Here is a 26,357-nt window from a genome sequence, read left to right as displayed (position 1 = left end):
ATTTTCTTTCCAATCCAATACAAAGTAAAACCGACTCTGCTATCGCTGATCCCATACAGATACTCTGAACAAAAGCATGTGTGGGTTGAAAGTCAGCAAAAGATCCGACTCAGAAAAATAAAAATCACATGACTGATTTCCTATTAGTGGGAAAAAGAAATAAAGCATACTTTTTTGTTCTTCTTGGTGGAATTATGTGGCATTAGGTTGCTCAGAAGGTGGGCAACAGGAACTGCGACACCCAGACCTTGTGATGAACCTCTGCGTGTTATGTTGGAACTGTTCTTAAAAGTGACACAGATCTGTGACATCCAACCCGAAAACTCTGCAAACAGTTGTGAATAGTAATGTGCATGGCTGCATTTTAGTGAAAATACGTGCTCACATCTAAATGTGTGCAAGATCGCACACGGTGTTGTTGTTTTCACAGCTGAAAAGTCTCCCAGCATGACCACATCATCAGCCATTGCCGGCACCAGCAAGCACTGACGTGGTCCATCAACTGGTGAGGAAAATAGCTCGTATTTTGCTATAAATCCCTTTAAAGTGGCCTTGGTAAAAATCACAAGTTTTCGTCAACCATTTAGCACGAAACTCGATGCTCAAAGAACCACATTCACTAAGGGGTTCACAATCAGTACTTCTCGATTTGCAAATCACTAATAAAGAAAAACAATTTGAAACCCAAACAGAGGAGCTTTTAAACACAAAACATGCTGGTTTTGAGTTTGTTCCTTGAGTCTACACCATCCCTCAGTTTCAAAACTCTTCATTCCACGCTGCCGACGTTTTGAAGTATGTCTTGAGTCGAGAAGCTGATGTTTGTTAAATTCTTAATCAGTGCTGCGAGCAGGACAAGGTTTCTCAAGGATCTGACACATCATCTGGAGTGGTCTTTTGAGATTTGCGTTGACAGGACAAGAATGGTGGCCCAAGGTTAAACAACAGGCCTTTCTGGCCATAACAAACAGCCTTTTTCTCCCCCCCCCCCCCAAACACAATGCACTTCATAACGGAAAGAAACAGAGCAGAGTTATGAGGCTATGCAAAAATGATTTGTGTACTTATTTTCCTATACTGCTCTTTTGGACCTTTGCGGTATCTGAATTGCAGAGACCAGAAAAATCCCAATGATGTTTCTCCTCCATTGTTGTCAATTCTAATTCCTATTATTTTCACCCTATTTACATGTGCAACCTATTATTGCCGCTGTTGTTATCTTTGTTTTTTTTTAGTTTGGAATACAATGCAAAACACAAATACAAGAGATACAGAATACTATCATGTAGTTAGTATATAGTAATGGAGCACCTTAAAAAGATTGAAAACCAAGGCACAAACCACAGAAAGTGCTTTTTCGCTGTTTATCTCATACAGGTATTTGTAATATATTAGGTAATAATACCAATAATAGTGATATTTTCAATATGATTTGAGATTTTAAAAAACAGTCAGAAGTAGTAAAGTAATAAAAATAGTTAATAAATAAAGAAAGAAAGAAAGAAAGAAAAATCTATGTTAAAAAAGCAGAAAAGGACAAAATATGAAGTGAAATACTGTAAGTTAACAAGATGAGAACACTGGTATTAATTGAGTTTACTACTTAATCTAGGAAGTAGTTTATCTCCTGATGTAAGCCGTTATTAAACTGGCCCAATGCGTTAAACTCTTTTTAACAAAACCAAATTATGGACAAGCTGAAATAATCAAAATCAGTGGAACCTAATCCGAGTCCTGTTTGCAAAAAATCCAATTGCAAACAATTATGCAATCAAGGAAAAAGAGCAGTTACAAAAGATACAATAGGGATCAACAAAGACGTGCAACTCTGAATATAACATCAGAAGTGCATTCCTCATTCGGTCTGTTGACTCTTTTGTTCTTCAAAACATCGATCCGACAAACAGGAAGAGGTTGCATTACTATATATAGTTTCTCTTTAAACTGACTAATGATGTGAATCATACGAACAACTTGCCAACTTATGTAGGTGTGTGTAAACAGTTTCTCCGCATGCAAGCTATCGCGCATAAATGTTCCCACTGAATGATTTAAATCTGTATTGGTGTTATCTGGACGAGCTGTTAGTTTTTAATATAATGTCAGGACATGCAGTACAGTCTAAAATGAAATATCTCTGTTTTTCTGCATGTGTTGCTGCATTACACTTTATATTAGTTAGTTATTTAGTTTTTATTTATATAAAGCAGTAAACAAGAACATTATTACAAAGAATTAACTGTCCAGCAACCGAAAAAGGAATCGGCTGAAGCCTGGGGCTTATTTTGCTGAATCTATCAAAAGATTACGAACAAAGATCAATAATCAAACACAAAACTAAATGACTAAACTAAATGTTTATGTTAGAGATCACTTTTACAATTCACAGCATAACCTTGAATCATTTAACATCTCAAACGCTTTTTGAAATCACACAGAGAATTACACCTTTTCAGTTCATCATTCAGTCCATTCCATAATCTCACTCCTAATTCAATAGCTTGTTTATATTAGTAAGTATGGCTGCAGCATTGTCGCACTTCTTTTCAAGGGTGCAAATGATTGTGACCACCAAAGCGCGGACTGAAAATAAAACCTCTCAAATGTGCCATTGGGACGTGAGCAGTGCATTCTGCAAGTCCTGTAAGTTGCAACAAGAAAGTACTGTAGATCAGACTTAATCAGTCGTATCCCCCTATGGTATCGCACTTTCTCAGGAGGGACCATAGGGAACCCCCAGAGCTGCGATACTAAGGTCGTTACACTCCCCTACTTGCCTCGCCTCCAGTTTGCTGACTCTTTGTTGCAGGATTTGCCTCATCAGTACATAAGTGTTCAGAATGTTTTGGCTCAAGTATATATGCAGCCGGGCCTGTGTGTTTGTGTTGCTGGGCGTGTGTTAGGGCAAAGTGTCAGTCTTTGTTGCCCGCTTCATAGGGGGCTATTTTCCCCATGAGCAGCTTTGTCCTCGGTGGAAAAAAAACAAACAACAAAACAAAACAAAAAAAAAAAAAAAAAGAAAAGAAAACCACTGAGCAATCTCTGCTGGGCAATGTGAAGAACACTGAAGAGGAACCTTTTTACTTCACAGAGCTTTGCACACCAGCACGCCACCGGGAAGGTCACAAACAATACGTAGAGGAAAGCCACACACCCAGTAACTGAGGATGTAACACATGGATAGACACACTGCAGTCTCTTATTACCAGCTGAGGAAGCAGTACTGGGAGATCAATATTTGCTTTATGTAAATCTATTTCCGACAAATGAAATATGAAGACATGTGCAAGGACGTGGCACTGAAAACTGAAGGTGCATTTAGATCTAGAGCGACCCCGTTGCTGGGTGCCAAACCTGTAAAAAAAAAAAAAAAGATTTTCTAACTTTTTCCTGGTTTTGTCTTTGAAATGTCAGCTCAATGAGGTTTTAAAGATTTACAGAGTCACCCTATTAATATGCATAAGGTTAGCCATCAAGACAGGACAATGTACAATTCCATAGAGGAATGTAGTAGAATAAAAAATTGAAAAAAAAGAAAGAAAAAAAAATTCTCAAGACTCGAAACTGTGCCAAGTAGAATTCACATTATGCAGTTTAAAAAGTCACCGTCATAACAGTGAAGCTGTTTAACGAATGGTCTGTAATGAGGCTGCGTAGATGCCAGTGACCATCTGAGGACAACACAGGGCATAGCCCTCCTTCGTTCTTCACACAGCAAGCCCTGGGTTCAATTTCATGGAAACATATAATGTCTGGAGCCGCAATCTGTAGCCTGCAAGAGCTGCATCTATTCTGCAGATTCAGCCAATCAGACGCTTACAGTTCGACAAGCCTATCACAACAGCGGCCACCTTATCGAGCAAAGCTCTTTTGTCTGACTCACCGAGCTGACTGACTTGACTGTGTACTGTTATACCCATCCATGTAAGCTCATCACACAGTTATTGCTTGTGTAACTTACAGCCTGCACCAGGTGTCTCTCTTGGCACATGTGTTGGTTTGTAATAGTGACAAAACTTTCCAAACAAACCAAAAAAAATTGTTCATTTTTCGAAAAATTGCCAGGTATCAATATGTGACATCAAGCAGGAAGTTGTGAGCTAAAGTGAAAACGTCAAGCAGTGGGCGGTGGCATTGCATCCTGTTGTAATTTGTTCCCTATAATAAACTAGAACAATAAAAGAACGGGCTGACTTGACATTGATGGGCAGCACAATTACTGGGTTGTTTTGAGATGATGATTTTACATTTGCAGCATGTGAAATTGATACGCTGCACTTAAGTACCATTCAGTGCTCGGGCTCAAAGCTGCACATGGTTGTACATGTCCTTCTCATACCACCGGTGGCCTTCTGCTTCTCCGCAACAATCCACCGTATCATAATGCCACTTACACAACGTTCACTTATTTTCTTTACGTTCCTCGTTTGCTTCCCCCATCCAGAAAAGGGCAATAGTGGAGAATGCCACATTATCTCTGATCACCAGACACACAGCAAAACGGAGCAAAATCTAAATTCTGGCCATTTGAATTAGTCAAGACAAGAGCCATCTTATCTGTCCTGATATACTCCAAATGAGTTTGGCAGACATGGCGCCAGTCTATCACTCACGTCTCTAATAAGCAACACGAGGCAGGATTCACTCTATGAAACTATGTCAGACAGCAAAATGGGGGAAATTAGATGAAGGGAGGGAAAGGGAATGAAAAGAAAGACGCAGAGAGGAATCAAGTTGAAGTGAGTTCAAACAGAAATCACTCCAAGTGAAAATCCACAATAAGAAAACTGCCATCCAAGTAAATTCTCTTGATGTTTACTTATTGGCTGTTTTTTTTTTGTTTGTTTGTCATTTTTGTATTCAGTCACTGTAATTGCTCCTTATCCCGAGTGCAGTTTTGTTGTATTAGAGGAAAACACTAAGCACATTATCCGGAACAGAAGTGAGATCAATGCAGCATAAAAGGCATTTGTTACTCCTTTCCATTTTCTTTTGCATATAATGCATTAACAAAGAAATAAAGAGCTGCACATAGTCGTAGAAATACACAGTGAGCCCGTGTGAAGCAATGACTCTGTTCCCAACTCATTAGAATCACTTCTGACTGGAAGAACCTGTTTGACTTCACCTTGTGAAGACACGAGTGCTACAAAGAGCAGATAGTGTAGAAGATGAGATGCACTTGGAATAAACCCCAAAACTACGGCCGGTGGCATTTGTTTGGTATTGTTTATAAGATGGATTGGGAGGCATGAGAGAGCATACATTAAGGGGTGTTGAGAGAGACCATCCACTTTTCATCCAATTATTTGAGACTCTCCAGAGGATTTCGTTTCAGGCAGAGCAGTGAGGCAGCAGGAGCAATTGTTAGTGGCTCCGTCCAGTTTAATGCTTCCCTCTTATTGCAGACACTTGTGAGGAAAAGCAATTTGCAAACAATGACATTAAAACATATTACAGTATTACCGCAGCACAGAATTAGAATGTGACTGTGATTTACATGTCCATGGCAATACAACTTAAATGTTGTATTACTGCAGTCCCGATAGCTAAATTGGATGGTGCTGATAACAGTAATCCTAATAGAATTAATCATTGCTGAAAAGAAGCTTTAAATAATTTGTTGATTTGGTTAATGTTAATTGTCTAAGGAGGAATTCCTGCTCTACAGCTGTCTGGCACCATGTACAATAGCTTGCAATGACATTAATATAAACACCTAATTATCATGTTAGAGATGGGAAATTATACATTGAAGGTATAAATTGGGAGCAAATGCAGCAATACAACAGTATAATGAATATGTAAATCCATGTAATGATAATCCTGGTTCTCTGTTTTGGCCACTGAGTCACTTTATCCACTTATCCAACTTATCGTTATCCACCTGTGGATGAGAACCCCAACAGATAGGGGAGGTTTCAAAACACTGCGGGAACCGGGAAATGAACCTCCACAAGGATGGCCTCTCAATGCAAATTAATTGCTGGATAAAGCGGACAATCTACCCCCTGCAGATCTATTGTTGGAAACAGAGAAGTGCCCTTTAGAGGCCTTTTAATGTCATTAGTGCTTTGTGAGTAATTCAATTGTAGGGTTCAGAGGTAGAAGAAATATGTGGGCGATCAACTCCTGCCTTGTTTCAATAGAAGATTTTTCACAATATAATGTGTTTCTCATCACCGCTGTAATTATCGGCTCCGACCTGGAAAGTAGTGGTGGTGGTGGTGATAGTGAATAGGAAGCCGGTCATTCGATCTTTTCTGATAACGGACAACCAAATATGTGCTAAAACTTCAAACAGGTTTCAGGATAATCATAATATTAAGGCCTATATTTGGTCAACGTTGGAAAGCAGGACCGGGTATATATACTGCAATGAATCTAGTGCAGGGGTGTGTAGCACTGCATTATGTAATAATGGTACAATATGTAAAAATGTAATACATTTTCACCGCATCACTTAATTACGCTGCATTTTGTTAATAAATGTTGCAATATGTAACAAGTTCCTACAAAATTCGTCAAAAGTTTATTACAAAATGCGTTCAAGAATATTGTCACAAAATGCCGCATATTATTACAAAATAGGGCGTTATTACATTATGAGGTGAAAACTAATTACACTAATACATATTGCACCATTATTACATAATGTGGCGCTACAGGGTGTCCAACTAATTTTAGTCCAGGGGTCTCATGTTGCCCAATTTCATCTAGAGTGGGCCGGACTGGTGAAATAGTGGCGTAATAACCTACAAATTTAAACTTTAAAGTCTTTCTTTGTTGTGGCACAGAGTAAGCAATAAATATAATCTTTATTTTCTTTTTCCAAATCTGAACAATCAATACTAAAACATTAATACAATCTCAACATAAAGACAAATTTAATGACACGAGATACAGTGAAATGTCCCCCAAAAAACTATAACTGTTGCATTTTGCAGCCTTTCGCGTGCACGTTTTTACAAACTCAACCATATAGCATGGCTTTGAAGCTCCTGCTAATTTTAATCTGAGCTTGAGTCTCAGTGTTGTGTTATGTCTGCTACTCTTCATAAAGGCATGTTAAAAATTCAATGCTTTGTTTGCAATTTTTGTTTTGGACCACGAGCCTTGTGTTTGACAACCCAGATCTAGTGTCTTGTTTGATGAAAAACCGCTTCAGTGAAACATTGCAGTAATAATAATGAGGTAAATCGAAAAAGCGACCAAGACTCCAGATCTATTTAAAACCACGCACCGGCAGCGTATTTCACTTTCATAAAAGTCTTTCACTTATTAAAAGTGAGCTTGTTTTTCACTTTCCTACTGGGGGTTATAGGCCGCTTTTTCATTGTGATTACCAGCAGCTCAGGGTCTTCAGAAATGGTGTGCAATGATACATGAATAGTACAATTTACTGTGCATTACACATCATGAAAAATGCATTCTGACACACACTACGACCAGAAGATTTGAGAGAGGACAATTTTCAGCTGGCTGTTATGGCGCATATGCAGACTGCCAAGCACACATATGGTAGAGGTTTTGTGCGTTTGTGTGTGTGTTGGTGTGTGTGTGTGTGTGTGTGTGTGTGTGTGTGTGTGTGTGTGTGTGTGTGTGTGTGTGTGTGTGTGTGTGTGTGTGTGTGTGTGTGTGTGTGTGTGTGTGTGTGTGTACAATACCCCCAATGTGAAGACGTTTGAAAAATAACTGAGGAGTGATGCATACATGCCTGGGTAAGAGGAACAATTACATTCAAATGAATTGACTTTTCTCCATGAGAGCTTCGTGTAAGCTGGAAGTCATTAGCAATATCTGCTTAGAGACGAGCTGACACATCAATAAGAGCAAACTGGGAAACCAAAACAACAACAACAGCATCGATCACTCTGCATCAGCACTGGATGGTGGAGAAAACTCACAGTAGCCATCCAGGAAATAGTATTTCAGTCTTCATTACAGTTTCTAACCAGAAAGACGCCTCATCTAAGAACCATCAGGCTGGGAAGAAAATGGTCTGAATGCAGATAAATGATGATGGAGAGGGAGGAAAACGGGGCTGAGAAATGAAGAGAAAGGGTTAGGAAAGATGGGGGGGGGGGGGGGGGCGAAGTGACCATAGAGGAGAGGATGAGCAGGATTGGAAGATAGAGTGAAAAGATAAAAGAGACGAGAAAAGGACAAAATCAGGATGGCTGTGAGGAGATGGATATAGGTTGGCAGCTGGAGTTCAACATGAAATCAGTGTTACACTCTACTTGGAAAAAAAATAAACAAAAAAACAAACTGTGGAGCGAGTTATTACATTGCAGTAGAAATCAAGTAATGGTGGGACATTTTGCAGCCGTGGTCATGTGTTTTACACAAAGCGGGCTGAGAAAACTGCTGAAAGTATAGATAGATAACCTATTACAAAGACACAGAGAGGAAGGGTGCATGAATTTAGCTCTGTTTTCGCACCGTGAATGGTTCTGGCACTGCAACATGGCAGGTAATGAACAACAGTACTGAATGCATTTGGCAACCCATTATCTGCCCTTGCCGTCCCCTTGTGTCTCTAATGATTTTGAGATACAAGCGCCCACATGTTAGCGTACTCCCCGGCCCTCATTTTGTGTTTGCCCGGTGACACACTCCCACCGTCTGTGAGCCCAACCAGCCTGTGCAAGACATGTTCATTTGTGAATTCACCTCGGGGCTGGGCTGTTTGCATTGGATCAGACCGTATCGGCGTGTGATCTCGCTGACAAACATCAATGTGCTTTTCATGTTTGTGTCTGTATCTCAGTCTGTCCTCTGAGCAAATGCTAATGGTCACAATATGATGAATTGGCTTCATGATTTCAGTTAGGCTGAGTGGTGATTAAATCTTCATTACCGCTTCTGGTCAGTCCTGCTCTACATGGATTGCCAAGAACCTCAATTTTTCTTCATTTCTGCAAGAAGCCCCTGACTGAATCAGGACAAACAGACGCAAATAAATTACTGCTGAACGATGACTACACAAATGATGCTTTTAATCTCTAAAACAAACCCACACACATTTCTCTGTAAATAATCTGCATGTAAATGTCTCTGGTCATCACACTGCCAGCGTTAAACCAGCTAAATCGAAGTGATTGTATTGTTCAGCGACAAAGCTTGATATACACACTTAGCTGTGAGCACAGGCTTTATTTATTTAACTCGCAGGTCATGCCAAGCCAAAATGGTCGGTGTGATGAAATGGAAGATTAGAGCAGAGAGAGCTGTCTAATTCAGGAGCTCCAGTAGAGGGCACCCGTATACCTGACATCTCATTGACAAATGTTAAGCCCTGTGACCACTGTGCTCACAGATCAGAGCAAAGATGATTTTTTTTTTTTCTTTTTTATCTGTCAGGTAAGTTAATTTAGCACACACACACACACACACACACACACACATACACACACACACACACACACACACACACACACACACACACACACACACACACACACACACACACACACACACACACACACACACACACACACACACACACACACACACACACACACACACACACACTCGTGTTCCACCATACAAAAAAACAGAAATCCAAGGATTTAAGGTCCTCAGAAATGAGACCGCAACATTGTATTTGCAACCCTGATTTCAACAAGGTAAGCCGTATGTGTAATATAATAATTAAACCCGGGGTGTAATAGAAATGTCAATGAGCTTTCACCCGTCTGCTACATCAAACAAGCCTGTTTGAAAAGACTCTCCAAATACAATACCACTTGGTCTGCCTGTATCAGAGCTGTTTAAAGATGACTGAACGCTACACTGTGGTGACCACGGCCACGTCCTCAGCATTTTGACATGCACTGCCACATCAAGTGGCTTTTTTTTCATGAACTAAGAAGCTTTACTAATTCAACACATCTGATATGTTAGTGTGCTCAACTGTAATTAACACACAATTTTTAATAATAACTCTGCGTATCATTATATGAAGATTTTCCGCAGATCTTTACAACAGTTTCAAAATGAAAGCTACACAAATAAATATAAGGAACCTGCAAAACTGACATCAGGATATTCCGCCACAAACTAGCAGAAACATTCTAGAACAGGGGTGTCAAACACGTTTTAGTCCAGCGGCCACATACAGCCCACTTCCGTCTGGAGTGGGCAGGACTGGTAAAATAGTGCCATAATAACCTTTAATAATACATTTTAAAGGTTTATTTATTGTTGTGGTTAAGAGTTCACTTGATGAAAATGTCTATATTTTCGTAATAACCAAAGAGTTACTACCGGAATTGCCAACCTAAAGATAATTTTATTGATCCGTTCTGGAGCAAAACACAATGAAACTTAAAAAAAAAACCAACAACAAAACCCCCCCCCCCAAAAAAACAACGCACCCAAAATGCATTGAGCTCTAGGTCACGTCCTCTCAACCCTCACTCCGCCCACTCAAATGTCTGTATTAAAGACGACCGAAACCGTTGTTTTGAAGGGGACCAGATTCCGCTTGAAAAATCCGGAAATATCATTTTCCCCAAACGAAACGGACTTGAAGAGAACTCTGGTACGCATCAACCAGGGGATTGTAAACGCGCCCCAAGCCAAACATGGCATGTCATTATCCTGCCTGACAAACAGTATGGAGCAAAGAAAATAAAACTGAAAAACTGGCTCCAAACTAGTTCCTAATACAAAGAGTTGACCACCAAAACTTAAGTTCCTTGCATTGTTGCTTTGGAATAATGACAAATGGTTCAATTTCACTTTTATCACTCTTTTTTCAGAGAACGAAACACATTAAAACAAAGTCCAGGGAAAGCTTATTCTTGTCAGTACCTGCTGTTCCCTCAACACCTACAGATTGGACAGTTATGTAAGTCAGTGCAAAATTGCCTCCACCAACAAAAAGCTTCTGAAATATACCTCTGTGGAGAAGCTCTCGCTGTATGCCATGTGGTTTAATGCATGGAGTGTACTGTGACATAATGCAGATGGAAAAAGGCGTGGCACCCCGCTGTGGAATAAATTACTCCAACACATCGCACAGGCACCATTCTTTCTCCCGACATGGTGAAAGGAGAAAACAACCGAGCTCAACAAGGATGTCAAAGGAGTGAAGAAAAAAGCACAAAGACATTTGGCTTTTTCCACTACATTTCCTCAACATACAAACAGATAAGACTATATGAAAAAAAAAATGTATATATATATATATATATATATATATATATACATATGTTTTAAAGTGACTTACCCGTTTTACATCTTTCCCAAACGTCTCACTGTAGCTGGTCCCGAGAATCTCAAACTGTACATGAGAATTAGAGCCTTCAGCACGGAAGTCCATCATTCCTGTCAGCCCACTGATCCGCCCCTGTCACAACAGCAAAATACAGTTAGTGTGTGAGAGATGCACAGGAGAGGAAGAGGAGAGGAGCGACTTCTTATTGTATTGGTGAGTTTTTATTCAGTTGGTTCTGATTAAGAAAAAAAAAAGAAGAAAAAAAGGACTGCAAGGTCAAAACTTGGTGACCAACAAGCCTACGCATGAATAGATTGCAAGGCTTTTATTTGAGAGCGATTCACAAGATCATATTTATGTTGAGTTGATTCCTTTTTTTTTTTTATCCCATTGGTACATTTAATGACAATAATGTATTTAAAAAAAAAAAAAAAGAATAAGCAATGCAAATGTGAAGTAAAAGCGCAGGCTGTATTGTGGATTACTGTGGCGTTTGACAACATGTAATTATAAAGTGGGAGGTTTTCAGTGTCATTCATCATGTATCACGCCACAAAATGTTTGCAAATTATCCCTCCAATTTTACATCCACAAGCTTTTGGTGTTGCCTTTTAACTCAATAAAGTGAGATAGTCAAAGGAAACCCACATATAATCAGATAAATGCCGTTTTGTTGATAAGATTAAAATGACATCATTGAGCATTGTCAAATAATTGAAGCCTGGAACAGAAAGCAACATTTTCAGTCAGGATTCGGTTTCAAAGACATCAACAAAACAATGTGATGGTGTGTTGCTTTTTCATGCTCCACTTGGTCATCTCATGTCACACATTAGATTAAACCAGCATGACTCTCTACACAGATATAAAAAAAAAATTCCATTATCAGATTGAAATGGATGACATCGAGCCACTTTCTAGTTCTAGTATATGAGACTTTCTTTCAACGTGGGAACCGAAAGAGTTACACAAGCACAATGAGATCAAAGCCTCCAATCTGCCACAAATCCATCCTATCGCCAAACGTGGAGCCCACATTTAAAATTCTGCTTCCTTGAGGGCATTTTAAAAATAACTGCATCTGAATCGGAGTTTCCTGCTGGGATCATAGCAGCTGAGCGCACTTTCCCGTGGAGTGTTTTGACTGCTTAAACTACCTTTCAACTTACGAACACTTTTATCAAAACCTTGGCAGTGGATTTCTCAGGAGGGATTACTCATGATCATTCATGACATGTGGCTATTTGTGTCTTTTAAAACAATGGCAAACAACGCAAAGCAACAACATTTTTCTTTCATTCAAATACCTTTTGGATCGTGTCCAACATGGACCATCCTCCGTTCCATGGTTTGGTAGACTTCCTCATGCAATTAAGACTGGCCATACTGTGCCACTTTCGGTCTTCCAGCTTCCTATAAAAGGCATTGGCCAGCATCAACACGCTGTCGTACAAGTAGAGGTTGGAAACCTGGTGGGATAAAAACAAAAAAAACAAAATGATGGAGTCGGTTCTTGGAACTCTTTTAAAAAGTTTTGTTTTGGCAACAGGGAGCACCAACTCTGGTTACAAAATATATTAGAGTTTTTGGGGGGGGTTCCGAAAAAATCCCGCACATCCCCACAGTGAAACCTTTTGAGTGAAACTTTGACACAAAAGTACTTGTCTTTCAGTCTGGCTGCAGTCTGTGAGGTTGGAAGATAAAAAAATAAAAAAGTCTTGCTTGGAAATAGAGTGGAAGCTGTTTTTTTGTTTTTTTTCTTTTAAATCTGACAATGTCATTGCAACCTTTTGGTGCCACGATGAAGACCTAGTTTCCCGTCTTGATTCACCATGGCCAACTTCTGGATTTGGAGGAAACTTTCTGGTCAAGCACTGGGGGTGATTTGCTGCACACTCTCGGGCTGTGACTTCGAGCAGCTGGCGAAACAACGTGCATGAGACAAGCAAAAGATGAAGGGAGCAATACTACTGTGGTGTGATACTGGAAACCGCAATTATTTCTAGTTCACTGATCATTTGTCTAACAAATTTCAGAACTGCCATCAGTGCATCTGTCCACTGCCTCGTGTCTCCGTGTGACAGTGAAGTTGATGGGTCCTCTCGGTCGAGTCAAGTGAAATCGTCCCAGGGAAGCGTTACAAGCTGCCACTCCGGGCTTTCAGTCCGTGACATGTTTATACTTCTCTCGGAGCCTCTCAGTTGCAAGACAACCTACAAGTCAACTTCGCTTGGCGCAAGGTCACGCAAGTCGAGGAGCTGAGGCCAGGTGAAATGTAACCTGGCAGCTCTGAACGTCTCAGGTCAGCCACAGCCGATGGCGTACGAAAGGAATTAACCCAGAGAGCCACTCCTTACTGCTTTACTATTCTGATGAATGCTTAAACTGCCATTACCCGATATTTAACCCTCTTTCATGTGAATTATTGAGGACTGTGGGTGCGCGAGCCACATGGTTTTGCCATCTGTCCAGAGTATGGACAAAAAGCAATGTGAACATTTCAGTAGAGCTGCAGGGAACACAGCCATTGCACTCCAGATGGATTGAGCGAAATAAAAAAAAAATAAAATAAAATAAAAAAAGTCTGAGAGGTGTAAGGAAGCACTCTTCACTCTGTATAGAAAGTAATAAGTGGTGAGGTGAGCAAGGTCACTTTGAAGACCCAAAGTGGAGAATGACATTGTGTTGGCGAGATAACAAAGCTCTGCTGCATATCGTCTCCATTGATCCCTTTTGTCATTGACTGAATTTACCTTTGGCTGGGTCTCCGGTTGATAAATCCGTAATACAAATCGCAGATAAGAGAATTTGTCTTTACAGCATATAGTACTGTTCACTACAAAATCCTTGTCCTATCTCTGTCTTTTATATTAACAGGTAATTTATTGATTCTAGGGCATCTCTAATCTGGGAATCTTGCCAGCTTCAAACAGATTTTACATGTCAATAAAAAAAAACAACAGCACAAAATAACAAGCTTGTCCCTCTCATTCAAAACAATAATCGACTCTGTACTGTCAATTACTCCCCAGATACACTGTGTTGCAGTGATTTATATTCATACCCCTCATAATTATCTCACCTCGGGAGTTTGATATATATTCAACTGCATATATAATCAGTTAATATTTGTATTCACGTGGCACTCGGCAGATGCGTGCCTGCACTGCCCTGTACCTTGCTTGCATGCTTTCGCTTTTCAGTCGCCACTAAAACTGTGAAGAATGTGTGGAATTAAACAGGAATCACGCGCATGGCCCCTTCACAGTGTAAGTGATGTACATAGAACAAAGAGGATCCGCACCACGCTTGTTTTATGTGATAGTCCCGCTGGCTGCTGGGAGAAATTGGATGAAATATGCTACCTGCCCCTCGAGCTCGGTCACCGTCCTATAAATACTCAAAGCAGCCCAGGTAAAACCCACGTGGCGCAAAAAAAATGTAACTTCGCCACTCGTGGGATACTCAACGCAGCCTGATCCGTCATAAGGTTTCCAAGCTGTGTGTTAAACATCACAAAGCTCCAGATCAGAAATCTGAAAGCGGTTCATGTTGTTGGATATATGATTGTTTGAAACTCACTGAACTTGTATTTGAGTTGCTCTATTTGTCATTCAAAAATAAATATCAACCAAAAACTAAAAAAAAAACACAGCTTTCTTCACTGGTATAATCAGTTAAAGCACTTTCAAATCTACTCTACACAACCTTTTGACACCCAAGAAATGTACAGTAAGTATATAACCATTAACATTACATTACATGATGTAACCCTTTAAAAAAAAATGTCATCATTTGCTATGAATTAAATCTGAAAAGACAAGTGTATTTATTTATATATATATGTCCCGCGTTGGCTTGTTGCTGTGGTAACAAAATCCATCACACCCTTACAATGAATAATTCGACTACTCTCAGCAAAAACACACAATTTAAAGATGGAAGTCATGCAATATTACGACGCTGCGGCCACATAGAACTTTTAAACCAAAGTCCCGACTTTCTAAAGTGTTTAACCAGACATTCGAATATGGTAATGTTTGTTGGGAAGCGAAAACATCGAGTAAAAATGGTTTAGTAGGGCAGTTAGGAGGTCTAATCTGAAAGCATGGCCACATATTGATAAAGTGGCAGAATTACACCACAATCCAGACCGGTTGCTGCTTAATTGTTTTTAACAAGGTAAATCTCGCTAATATCTTTTGATTTAATTTGGCAGACGATGAGGCCACGGAGACGCATTCGCTGTTAATAAAAACAGACCAGTCCTCCCGCAACAATATTTAGAAGCTTCATTAGTGAATCTTGAAGTGGCTTTTACCTCCAGGGACTGCAGATAGCCTTCCTGCGGGTCACAGAGCAGGGAGGAGATGCGGTGATTGTTCCTCATACACCGGACGTTAGTGTCTCTCCACAGTGGGAAGATTTGTCGAATGATGGTCATCCGCCCCAGAGAGCTGTGAACCAGCTCCATGATGTCTGCATCGCTCACCTCCTGAACACAAAGACACAGAGGAAGAGTTTATCTTTGTGGCACATTTGATCATTTTGGACTCTTGCTGAGTGTGGATGCATGGCAAGAAGCTCTCGTTTGTCTGAGAAGTTGGATAAGGACATCCTAAAGAGAGATGACTGCATTCTGGAGACATTAAGTGAGGAGAATTTCAAGCGGTTAAATCACAACAACTGTTAGGGAAAAGTTTTGAAATGCTCACCTGTGCTCAAGCATTCATACAACATTTCTGAAACTGCTGTGATTTATAAATAATTTTTGAAAATATATTTTATTATAATCAATTATTAATTTTTATGAAATGTGCAACCAGAATATCCAATGTGGGACACTTTCTTATTCCATCATTCCCATCAAATTGACAAATCAATGATTGTCTCAAGTGTATCCTTCAGGATAATCATGCAGGTGACCCTTGGTCCAGTTCTGTGCTTGTGGAGAGGACGGGATCAATATTCATGAGACACTGAGCTGCCTGCGAGTCTCCCCCAGCAGGACAGTGGTCAATGCTGAGGCAGACAGTGAGTCTCGTGGGAAACGTCGGGTTCATATACTATCTGACAATAAAGCTGCGAGGTTACTGCCGGGTCAGAAACTTAAGCCGCTCCAGGTTACGGCGATGCCTCTCCTCACATCCATGAATACGGGCTTGCTGTCCGCTTTTCTCGTCGGACAGTTTGATCTTTACCTTTTTGCATCGACCTCCTTGTTGTTACAGCTGGTGTCTGTCCGCACTCAATGTAAATTTCTCCGGGCTTCTGCCATTGAATAGAGCCTTTCTGCGTTCAGCCCAAGGTGGATTTAATTATCCTATTATCTTTCCATCACTCATTTTCAGTCTCCTTTTCATCTTTATCTTAATTTAATGGGCCGCCAGTCTTGTTTGTTTCATGAAATTTGGGGTTTAGTGGCCTTTTCAATTTCCCTTTATTCAACTCTGTTGTTTTCAGGCATGTTGTTGTTACATACACTCCGGGTGAGGCTTGTTGGCATAAACTTCTCCTTTGTCTACATTTCCACACCTGTTAGATTGTTTTTACTGCTGAGGATGATAATTGGATGAGCACGCCAATTAGCATTGATTGTGATTAGCGCTCTCGCCTCACATTGGAAACATACAGGCTTGGGGCCTTTTTATGTGGAGTTTGCATGTTCTCCCTCGTCTTCGTGTGCCTCATCCACAGTCAAAAAGTGTGTGGTTTGGCTCAATTAGAGTCTCTCAAATTTCCCATAGGAGTTATTGTGAGTGTGTTTGCCCTGTGATGGACTGATTATGCGTCCAGGGTGTGCTCTGCCTTCACCCTCAGTCAGCTGGGATCAGCTCCAGCGCCCAGAATTGGATGAAGTGATCGAGAAGATGGATGGAGGGAATAAACTTAAGTGAAGTGATGCTGCCGACTCTCACACATCGAAACACAGCGAATTAACTCGGAACTCACACAGACTTTTTGTGTGAATGCTGAACTCTGTAAATGATATAAACAAGAATGTACAAAGCTTGCTTGTTCTGATCAATATGCTTTTTTATATGTATGGTTTTGTTATAAAACCTTATCTTTCACTGCAATTTGTCTTCAGTGCATACAGTTCTCAAATGTGTGTTTTAGTAAAATAGGCTTTAAACTTCAATTATATTCTTTTCTCATGAATTCTTCTCAAAAGATTAGATTGAGGCATGCTGGGAAAACATCTCCACCTCCCATAGCACCTCCTGTCACAAACATCCCCCCCCTCTGGTTTTGTCATCAGTCACTCCTTGGATAAAACTGCAGAATGACTTCATAAAAAGTGAAATAAAGTGACATTAAAGTAATATCCCAACTCTTCAGAGCTCCCGTCTTTGCAGAGCATGAGTAAAATACTCCTCAGGTGATTTCTGGCACGTCCAGTTCTTCTTTTCTGATTCCTCACAATCAGTCAGGTGGAAAACATGAATATTCATGAGTTGCCATGACACATTAATCAGACAAATTATGTCACACGGTTCACGGAGCTGAACCCTCACGTCCGAGTTAATAACTTCTCGTGCCATCCAGTCCGAGTATTCTGTCACTATCAGAGGTGACACTTGTGTCATAACCTGACCCGGTGGTGACGCTGACCAATGGGACATGGCTCACAAAATGAGCGCCTTTTAACCTCTGTTTGAGGAAAGACTACAGACCATTAAGTCACCATTTAGACAGTGCAACCATAAATTTCCCACAGACCGCCTGCACACAAAAATCACCACTTACTTCAAGGCGAGTGACCACAGTGGTCATCCCATGCATGTTAAATTTACTACAAGGGTTTTTCTTTCCTTTTTTTTAATATAAATGAGGCACTGCTTGACAGCCTATAAATTTAAACCAGAGCATTATTTCTGACACCGGCTGATAACACGCACACTGCTCTTAAAATCTATTGCACAATTACTCCGATGATGGAGCTCAGTGTAAAGCCACTCAAGGTTTCAGCAGACCTCCTAAAACATGAATACAAACAAATCAAGCTGACACATTGGGAAAGTATTATATTTGTGCTGCTTAGACACTGCTATTAATTCTTCACAACACGTAAATAAAAAAAAAATCTTTACAAGCAAGCAGGACATGTCATTTAATTGGAAATGAAGGTGCTTTTTGAGGCTGGAGGCCATTCTGCTGATAGGTTTTGAGCCTTGAAGAAAGGAAGAGCAAATTACTGTAGTATTACATCAAAACTGAATTGTTCTTCACTACAAGATACATATAGTATGTGTATGTCCTTTAATGTGGTTGAAATTCATTTTGCAGAGAAAACATAATTTGTAGCCAGAAAATAACCCCAAGGTTCTCTCATCCTATTATCGTGTGCTATAAGAGAATAATTGGCATCTAATTATCTTTTTGTTGTGGAAGAAAACGATTCAAACGTCAAAAATCACAAAGCGCATGCTTTTGCTGATGTGTGAAACCATGACCTATATATTATGGTTGGTATAATATTCAATACATCAACATTAATACAGTGTGAAATTGAAGCTTTCTTCTTGCACATCAAACAATTACAATTATAATGTTCCATAAATTATGTAAAATTGAAGGGTTTCTTAATCGGATGCTGTATTCAGGGAGTGAGAACGATGGTGAATTATCATGTATTTGCTTTGCATTGTTTAGCATCAATCACAGAGACGCTATATGAGAGTATAGGCCATACAGTATAATTGTCAGTAGCAACAATGAAACCCTATCATAGTATATAAAAATACTACGGCTATGTAAAGCACTGAGCACAGCCATCACTAACATTGGTGTTTCAACAACATTAATGTAAGGTGATTTTAACAGTATCGGATCCAGAATCTAAATGACTTACTGGCTATTCCATCCATCCATCCATCCATCCATCCATCCATCCATCCATCCATCCATCCATCCATCCATCCATCCATCCATCCATCCAACATATATACTATTAATAGGTCCACAAGTTGCTGCAACAGTAGACAGGTGGTGTTTTGAAGGAGACTTCACTTATAAATGCATAATGACATTATGTAATGAAGTAACCTGGTAGAGACAAATTACTTTGATGAACTTTGTGGTTAAAACTGAATATTTGTCACTGTGAGCTATAGTCTCTCTCCTGTTCCAATCAAATGAATCCACTTTGGAACACAAGAAACTGGAGTCGACCACAGCCAGTTATGAATGAAGGCAGGTTAGAGCTTGGACACGTCACCAGTCCATCACAGAATAATCCCAGAATGACAGACAGTCACACACATTCGCGTTCAGCCCTGCCAGCAAATAAATCATCAATTCGGTCATCAATCAACCTAAAATGTTTCTGGATTGTGGGAGGAAACTAAAGAAAACCTATTGAAACCCATTCATGCACACACCGGGTACGTACAAACTTCAGAAACAAGCCAAATTCATCCAGCAATTGCTCAAGAGTCCATTTGAAAGCACTAAAGGCAATATTATTTATATAGATATATAACATTATTTGCCATGTTTTGCAGAGGAGTTTACATTTCATTTGATGACAAAACGCATCTGCAAGTGTAAGTCAATCAAGGGATTCTGTCTTAAATGTAAAACAGCCCGTATGAAAAGGAAATTATTTGTGTCACAGTTTGTTGTGCTTGGGGTTTCTGTGCAATCAACAAGAAATCTGCATCAGTATCTCCCGTCATTATTTGATGATTGTTTAATACTCAAATTGGTGAATTAATTTAATGGTGATTAAGCAAGGACGTTACAGGGCTTCATTAATGATGCTCTGAAGCAGTGCCAGTAAAAACTGATTTGTGAAGAAAACCACAACAGCAGATTTAGCAGCACGGAGTCACTTCCAAGTGAAGACACGTCTTGCTTTTCAAGTCCAGAAGTCCTATAGGTGTGAATGTAAATATGTAAGGTGTGATTAATGAGTGGGATACAGGTTTATAATTTTCTAAAATGTTTAATTTAAATGGGTTGATGCTTCCTTTGGAAGATAACTGAAAAAAGTATCCAGTGTGATATGCTTCAGTATCTTTATACATCCTCTCGCAATTACCAACTTCAATTAAAACTATTATATGAGGGTCTCCATCCAAACATACATCCAAACCAGAAACTCTAGAAAAAGTAAGTCCTGAACTATACTGTAAGTCTGGCTCTTCACAATTCATGGCAGCCTGGCAGGGAAAAGCTCCAACAAAGCAGACACTTGCCACAACATATGGTCTGAGCAGGCGTTAATGCAACCTAATTTCATGCCAAACTGCACTTCACCGCTTGATCAGCATCAGTATAACCTCAGCTCTCAGCCACCACTGTGCTAGCCAGTTTGTTTTGGACCGAACTACACAAATCCAGCTTAAGTACAGAAACAAGGACCTCAAAGAGTAAGCCATGTCGCTGTGATGAAATCAGTTTGGATCTAAGACAGCTTCATGAGAAGAGGATATCTTATACGTAACATTAGATAGAATGACACGGAATTAATTATCATTTGCAGGTTTTATAAACAGTACAGAACAACTCGGGAAGCCATTCCATTACACTGATTATTGTTCATTTCACAAGTGTAAACTGAATAAGTGATACCGGGATAAACCGTCTGTAAGTAAAGTGCCTACTGTTCTTATGTTGGTACTAAGAGTTCCTTTGCTGTGGTGGCACTTATGTTTCAGCCTGAAGGTGCAGGGAGTCTGTGTATAATTTAAATGGCCCACTTATTAAATTCGATGACATAAAATGACTGTGAATGTAACTGCTGTAACATTTAGATAAGGTAGTCCATGAAAGGAATAGCCCGTCTGAGGTCCTTCAGATTTATGACCGTCATGCTGGACGTCTACTGTGGTCACCACTTCTGGGTTAATACATAATATTTGACATACGAATTGGATTTCTGCAAGGATGATCATTGCGGTTAATGATATAAAGAACCGTAACAGAGAATCCATTGTCTTGATGAATGCAATGCAACACAATAATTGAAGATTATATACTCTTTAATGCTATAATGGTCTCTTGGAGAATCCACCCTTTCCATCCCATGATTTGGTGTGGCTGAAATTGTGGTGAATTGGGTTTCTTTTTCAGCTGCTTGATGGGCAGTCACCCAGGACATCAGTCACATTATGACTGTCCTCCATGACTCCGTCTGTCACAGCAGGCACAACCACCTAATCCATCAAACATTCTCAAGTGTCACCGTTCCGCCTTTGAAAGGAAAAAAAAAAAAACAACAGCAAATCCTCCCAGGAAGTGCGATCCATCTGACTTGACTAGATGGTGTCACCAGCAGACAGCCGTCTGTGTGTGAGCAGCTGCAGCATCCTGGTTTAGTGGGTGGTTTAGCGAGACACACGCCTGCCTCTCATCATCTCTGCACACCCTCCTGCACATATCCAGTCCTTCTGCTCCGCCTGACACACCAATTTCAAATCTCGTCTTTTCTCTCTTAAAGATTACATCAGTCACTCCTTTGTGGAGGGCGTTTCTTATCTTGAGGACTCGTGAACTCTGTGCCATTTAAGGCTGCGACTTTGACTTTCAAGACAAATAATAGTGTCAAAGTTGAAAACTGAAATGTCTACGACGTGACTGTCTTTTGAAAAAAATACAGGACAATTTATATAATCGTTATTGTTAAAAAAAAAAAATGAAAGAGGAGAGTGTGTCTGGCTTGGATTCCTTCTGTTTTTCCAGTCCATTTGTTGAGGATTCACAGAGTCTGTATCTCCTTTCACAGGCAGCAAGGAAAACAGGAGATGCTCACCGTGGGTGAAGTCGTTCAACATACAGCTGCTGTGGTCTGCCACCATCAACACCACTGTGCAGGCCCTTCATGCTCTGAGCACAAAGGTACAGCCAGCAGCAGCAGGTCTGGAGGGTTTCTGGGTATTAGTCAGAGGGGGTTGAGGGAGTTGAGCTCGCGCCATCTTCTGCTCATAGGAGATATGTGGGGTCCAGCTGAGGTGACTACAATGAGGTATTATAAGCTTTGTATGCAATGTAAGTCCTTGACATGTATGCAGAGCGTTGAGCGTCCAGTATCGGTGTCTGGGGTGTTGATGTCCAGATAATTGTCAGAGAAGCATCATGTGAAATACTGTTGTGCCATCAACTCATTTTACGACTGTGTTTTGTTTGAAGGGGTAAAATGATTAATTGAGCTCCAGTGATGATTCAATTAATTAGGTTCGCCAACAAAAGTTGGGCGATCACTGAAAGTTGGCCGAAAAGGTTATGTTTTCATCTGTATGTATATATGTATTTGTTTATTGGTTTCTATGTATGTATTTTACCAACTTTTCGCAAAAACTACTCTCCCAAATTGCAATGAAATTTTCACGGATCATTTGCGATCGTCAAAGGATCAATCGATTAGATTTTTGGATGTTAACAGCTGACCGGTTCGGAATAAATCCCCAAAAAACTGTGAAAATTTGTTCCATACAAAGCAGATGGGAGAGGCGATCAAAGGAGATCAGTGTCTGTTGCCATGGAGACACTCAGTAATGTTGCTACCTGACCTACCAAGTTCGCGTCGATATGCGCTCTCCCGAGTGTCCGTTCTGGTTGAGACATGTAAGGAATCTTTTTTTCCTCTGAGCAAAGAAAATGCCGATAACTTCAAAAGCTTGTTTCATCAATATGGATTGTCTTTTCATTCGTCATATCTTTCTGAAAACCTTTCCTATCGTTGGTCACAGAATGAACCTGAAAATGTCACCTGGGGCATTTGGGAATGATACCAACCATTTTTAGAGAGAGAGAGAGAAAAAAACAAACTCAGACAATAACCTGCAGATTAATCAATAATGAAAATAATCATTGGCTGATAATGTGTCCTGTGTCTCTGAAGGGAACATTGGTGACAACATGACAAGTGGCATTGCTCCAGCCATTTCATTTTGAGGCTGAAAACCTGCAGTGAGAGAAAATGTGTGTCAGTCGGGGAACGTGTACTGCAAAATGTCATTGAGTTGCACTACTGAGAAATTTTGATGAGTGTGAAGTTTGACCCACAGAGAGCCGAGCAACAAATGCTGCCGTTCTATTATGCAACGCAATGGTTAGCTGCTTTATGATTAAAATGGCTTATCCAGACAAAACATCACTTTTATTCCTTATTTGTCTGTTTCACATTATTGTTTTGCAACTCTTGATCATACTCACACGTCATCCTTAGCACTATATGCCCTTATCGCATTTCTGGTCTGACAACTCCATTCATCGTGCGACATGCTGCCGCTGGGGACATAACTGCTTGCAATGATAGTTGAATGATATGCGAGACCTCGCAATGGGCGTGCTGGGAGGCGAGCAGTCAGGATGGGAGAGCAACACAGAGCCTTGCCATCACCTGGTTAAAATGTACGTCACAGCTCTGTCATGACCAGATGAATAGTCGCAACTGTCCATGGGGACTGATACTGCATTCAGGGGAAGGAGGCAACAGGGAGCTGTTATTTTCCCTGCAGGATTTTTGTGATCCAGCCTCACCGCATCTGGTCAGACTAACAGGATTTTCAGATTTTGAGTGCAGAAAACAGTATCTAGGTATATTACAGCCGTGTAGCAGGGTAGGATTACAGAATTGACCAGCTGCTGCTGTAAAAAGCAAGTGACTCTGTGAAGCAGTTTGTAAAATTGCTCATGAGAAGTGCTGCATCTTCTAATATGGGTTAAAAAGAAACACCCGAAAAAAATTGCATGCAAGGTCTTTTTTGCCATAAGAAATGTTAAATGCTGGGTATGAATCTAATCACAGACTGATAGAAACAAATTAGCTTTGCACCTCCATTTAAGTCTTCTTCCCATTTAGAGATAAGCGTGCATTGTGAATAAATCATTTACAGTCAGATTCAATGTGCAAGGTGCTTTTACGTGTCAGTACCAGTGTAAGATGAGGAAAAACAGAATTTAAGAAAACAAGATCGGCCTGTTAGCAGCGTGGTGTTTTCGTGTTTTCTTTTGTGTGTGTGTGTGTGTGTGTGTGTGTGTGTGTGTGTGTGTGTGTGTGTGTGTGTGTGTGTGTGTGTGTGTGTGTGTGTGTGTGTGTGTGTGTGTGTGTGTGTGTGTGTGTGTGTGTGTGTGTGTGTAGATTTGAGAAGAGCTCTAGAGGCCAACGTCGGAGAAGAAAAATAGGTCGGCATGAGTAGTAATTGAATTTTCTTGTTAGTGTTCTCAACATGTCTATGTTATTCTGCTTTCAAGGTGATTGCCAGCTTAATCGGCAGTTCATTCTGGGTGATGAAATGAAGAGAGAAAAGAGAAGGAAAAAAAAAAAAGCTCAAGTTATGGGGAATGTGAAGGATAAGCAGTGTCTTCACCTTCTTCGTGGAGAACAAAAAAGGAAATGGGGAAAAAATGTAAAAGGAGAATATGACAATTTTATAGATATGAGCGATATCACAACGGTAAGCCACATCGTATCATGTATTTAGGTAAGCAGCTTGGAAATTAACATGCCGTTAGTTTAAACTCTCCCGAGGTCTTATGTAATTAAAGCTAAAGTCTTTGTGGAGGTCTGGAGTAATTGATTGAGAGGCATGCATACATTTCTATGTGAATACCGCTTCAACATTAAGCCCGACATCATATCAACTTCCTTGAAACTACAAAAGCCTTTCAAACTCGACAGTGTGGCTTAGGATGGTGAAGAACTCAAAGTCTCATGAGCTTCTGTGAGTCAATACTGCAGGTATGCTGAAAATGCCTGAAAAAAATAGTTTGACAAGGTCTCCACTTGATAAGAGCTCATTATATGTGAGAATTCGCTGTCGGAAAGAGGATCGTTTTCAATGCAGCGCGCCTCACTAAATTTTCTAAATCGACATACAAACTACGGAGATATTGAGAAATTCTGCACAGAGAATTTATAACGCATATAAAAACAAGATAGATGATATATATATTTTTTTTACGGGCTGTTAATAGTTAAACATTGCTGCCATAGTGCGTTTTCGGCATCTGCAGCACAGTGGGAGATTTCAGCTTCTCCCTCTAGAAGTTCAATTTTTCAGATGCTGTCTAAATAAAACGACTGTCAGCGGGAAAACAGACACATTTATCATGCTGTATAGATTATGAATCAATATGTGTCATGTTTTGGGATCTGATGACATGTTCCTACAAGCGAGGACACGATCTTTCATTTATTTTTATTGACACTTTCTTGAATACAAGGTGGGTGGTTGCAAAAGGTCGATCCTGATATAACTGATTTAAATAAATATTAAAAACGTGGACTTTGGTGTGTGTGTGGGTGTGAAATTACATCTGCTACAGAGAGCAATAATTAAGCCCAGCTATGTTAATATTCCAGGTAAATCTTATGGGAGCAGCCTTTTTATCTAACATCTTTTATCCAATGCTTTTAGTATCCGGCCAATCCTGCGCCGCTTCATCTCCAAATCACTTTGAATCAGTGGAAGTGCAGTTTTCAGGCGCTAAAGATCCCTGTGAGCCCACTGCTCTGTATTCACAAAGTGCGTCTGAATTTTGTGCTGTAACAGCCACTTTAGAAGACCAATTACATTCGTGTCAGGCCAACTGTGGACTGATCCACGGAGAGAGAGAAAAAAAAAAGACACGCTAATATCAACAATTAAAGAGAAGGCATCTACACAAAATCAAATAAGAGCCAGTCCCCGTGGAAACCAGAATGAAATAAGAACAAATAATGTCTTGCCTATTTAAATAATTAATCAATCATCTTATGCTGCAGGCTTTCACTTGTCAGTGCTTGAAAACATAATAGTTGGACATAGATTGAAAAAGTTCAACTTCACTCGGGTGTACGGGAACGTGCTGTGCGTGGTCTTACCTCGTTGGCATAGACCCAGTGGCTGTCTTTGGATGCCAGGTTGGTTTCCACAGCCTGTAGTGGCAAAAACAAAGAGAGAGAACAAGGGAGAAAAGAAGTGAGCAAATTCTTTTAGATGTTACAAAAAGTCCATGTCAGTCAACAATCAGGTCTGTCCGTAGCTTCATCTGTAAATGAAGACGTCCTAAAACGCGGGGAAGGTGTTGTAATCGGGAGGAGGGAAAAACCGAAACATCACAATGCCTGTGGCGCTTTAGACAAAGCAGCTCGGGTTTTAGATGAAGCCATCAGTATAGATGCATATAATGTGCTCTG

At 40.2% G+C, this 26,357-nt stretch overlaps 1 protein-coding gene across 1 annotated transcript in view; it reads right to left on the bottom strand.

Moving 5' to 3' along the window:
- The window catches only part of grid1a (glutamate receptor, ionotropic, delta 1a), a 241,810-nt gene that overhangs the window by 22,113 nt on the left and 193,340 nt on the right, over positions 1–26,357 (bottom strand). The window contains exons 5-8 of the mRNA XM_080481242.1: positions 26,043–26,096; positions 15,549–15,722; positions 12,535–12,696; positions 11,240–11,359 (exon numbers count right to left, since the gene is read on the bottom strand). Of these exons, the coding sequence (XP_080337368.1) occupies positions 11,240–11,359; positions 12,535–12,696; positions 15,549–15,722; positions 26,043–26,096 (510 nt within the window). The remainder of the gene's footprint in view (positions 1–11,239; positions 11,360–12,534; positions 12,697–15,548; positions 15,723–26,042; positions 26,097–26,357) is intronic.

Source organism: Lipophrys pholis (assembly GCF_963383615.2).
Source record: "Lipophrys pholis genome assembly, chromosome: 15".
NCBI classification, from domain to species: Eukaryota; Metazoa; Chordata; class Actinopteri; order Blenniiformes; family Blenniidae; genus Lipophrys; species Lipophrys pholis.
Note: the sequence above shows the minus strand (reverse complement) of the source record. Positions and strands in the feature narration are given on the sequence as shown.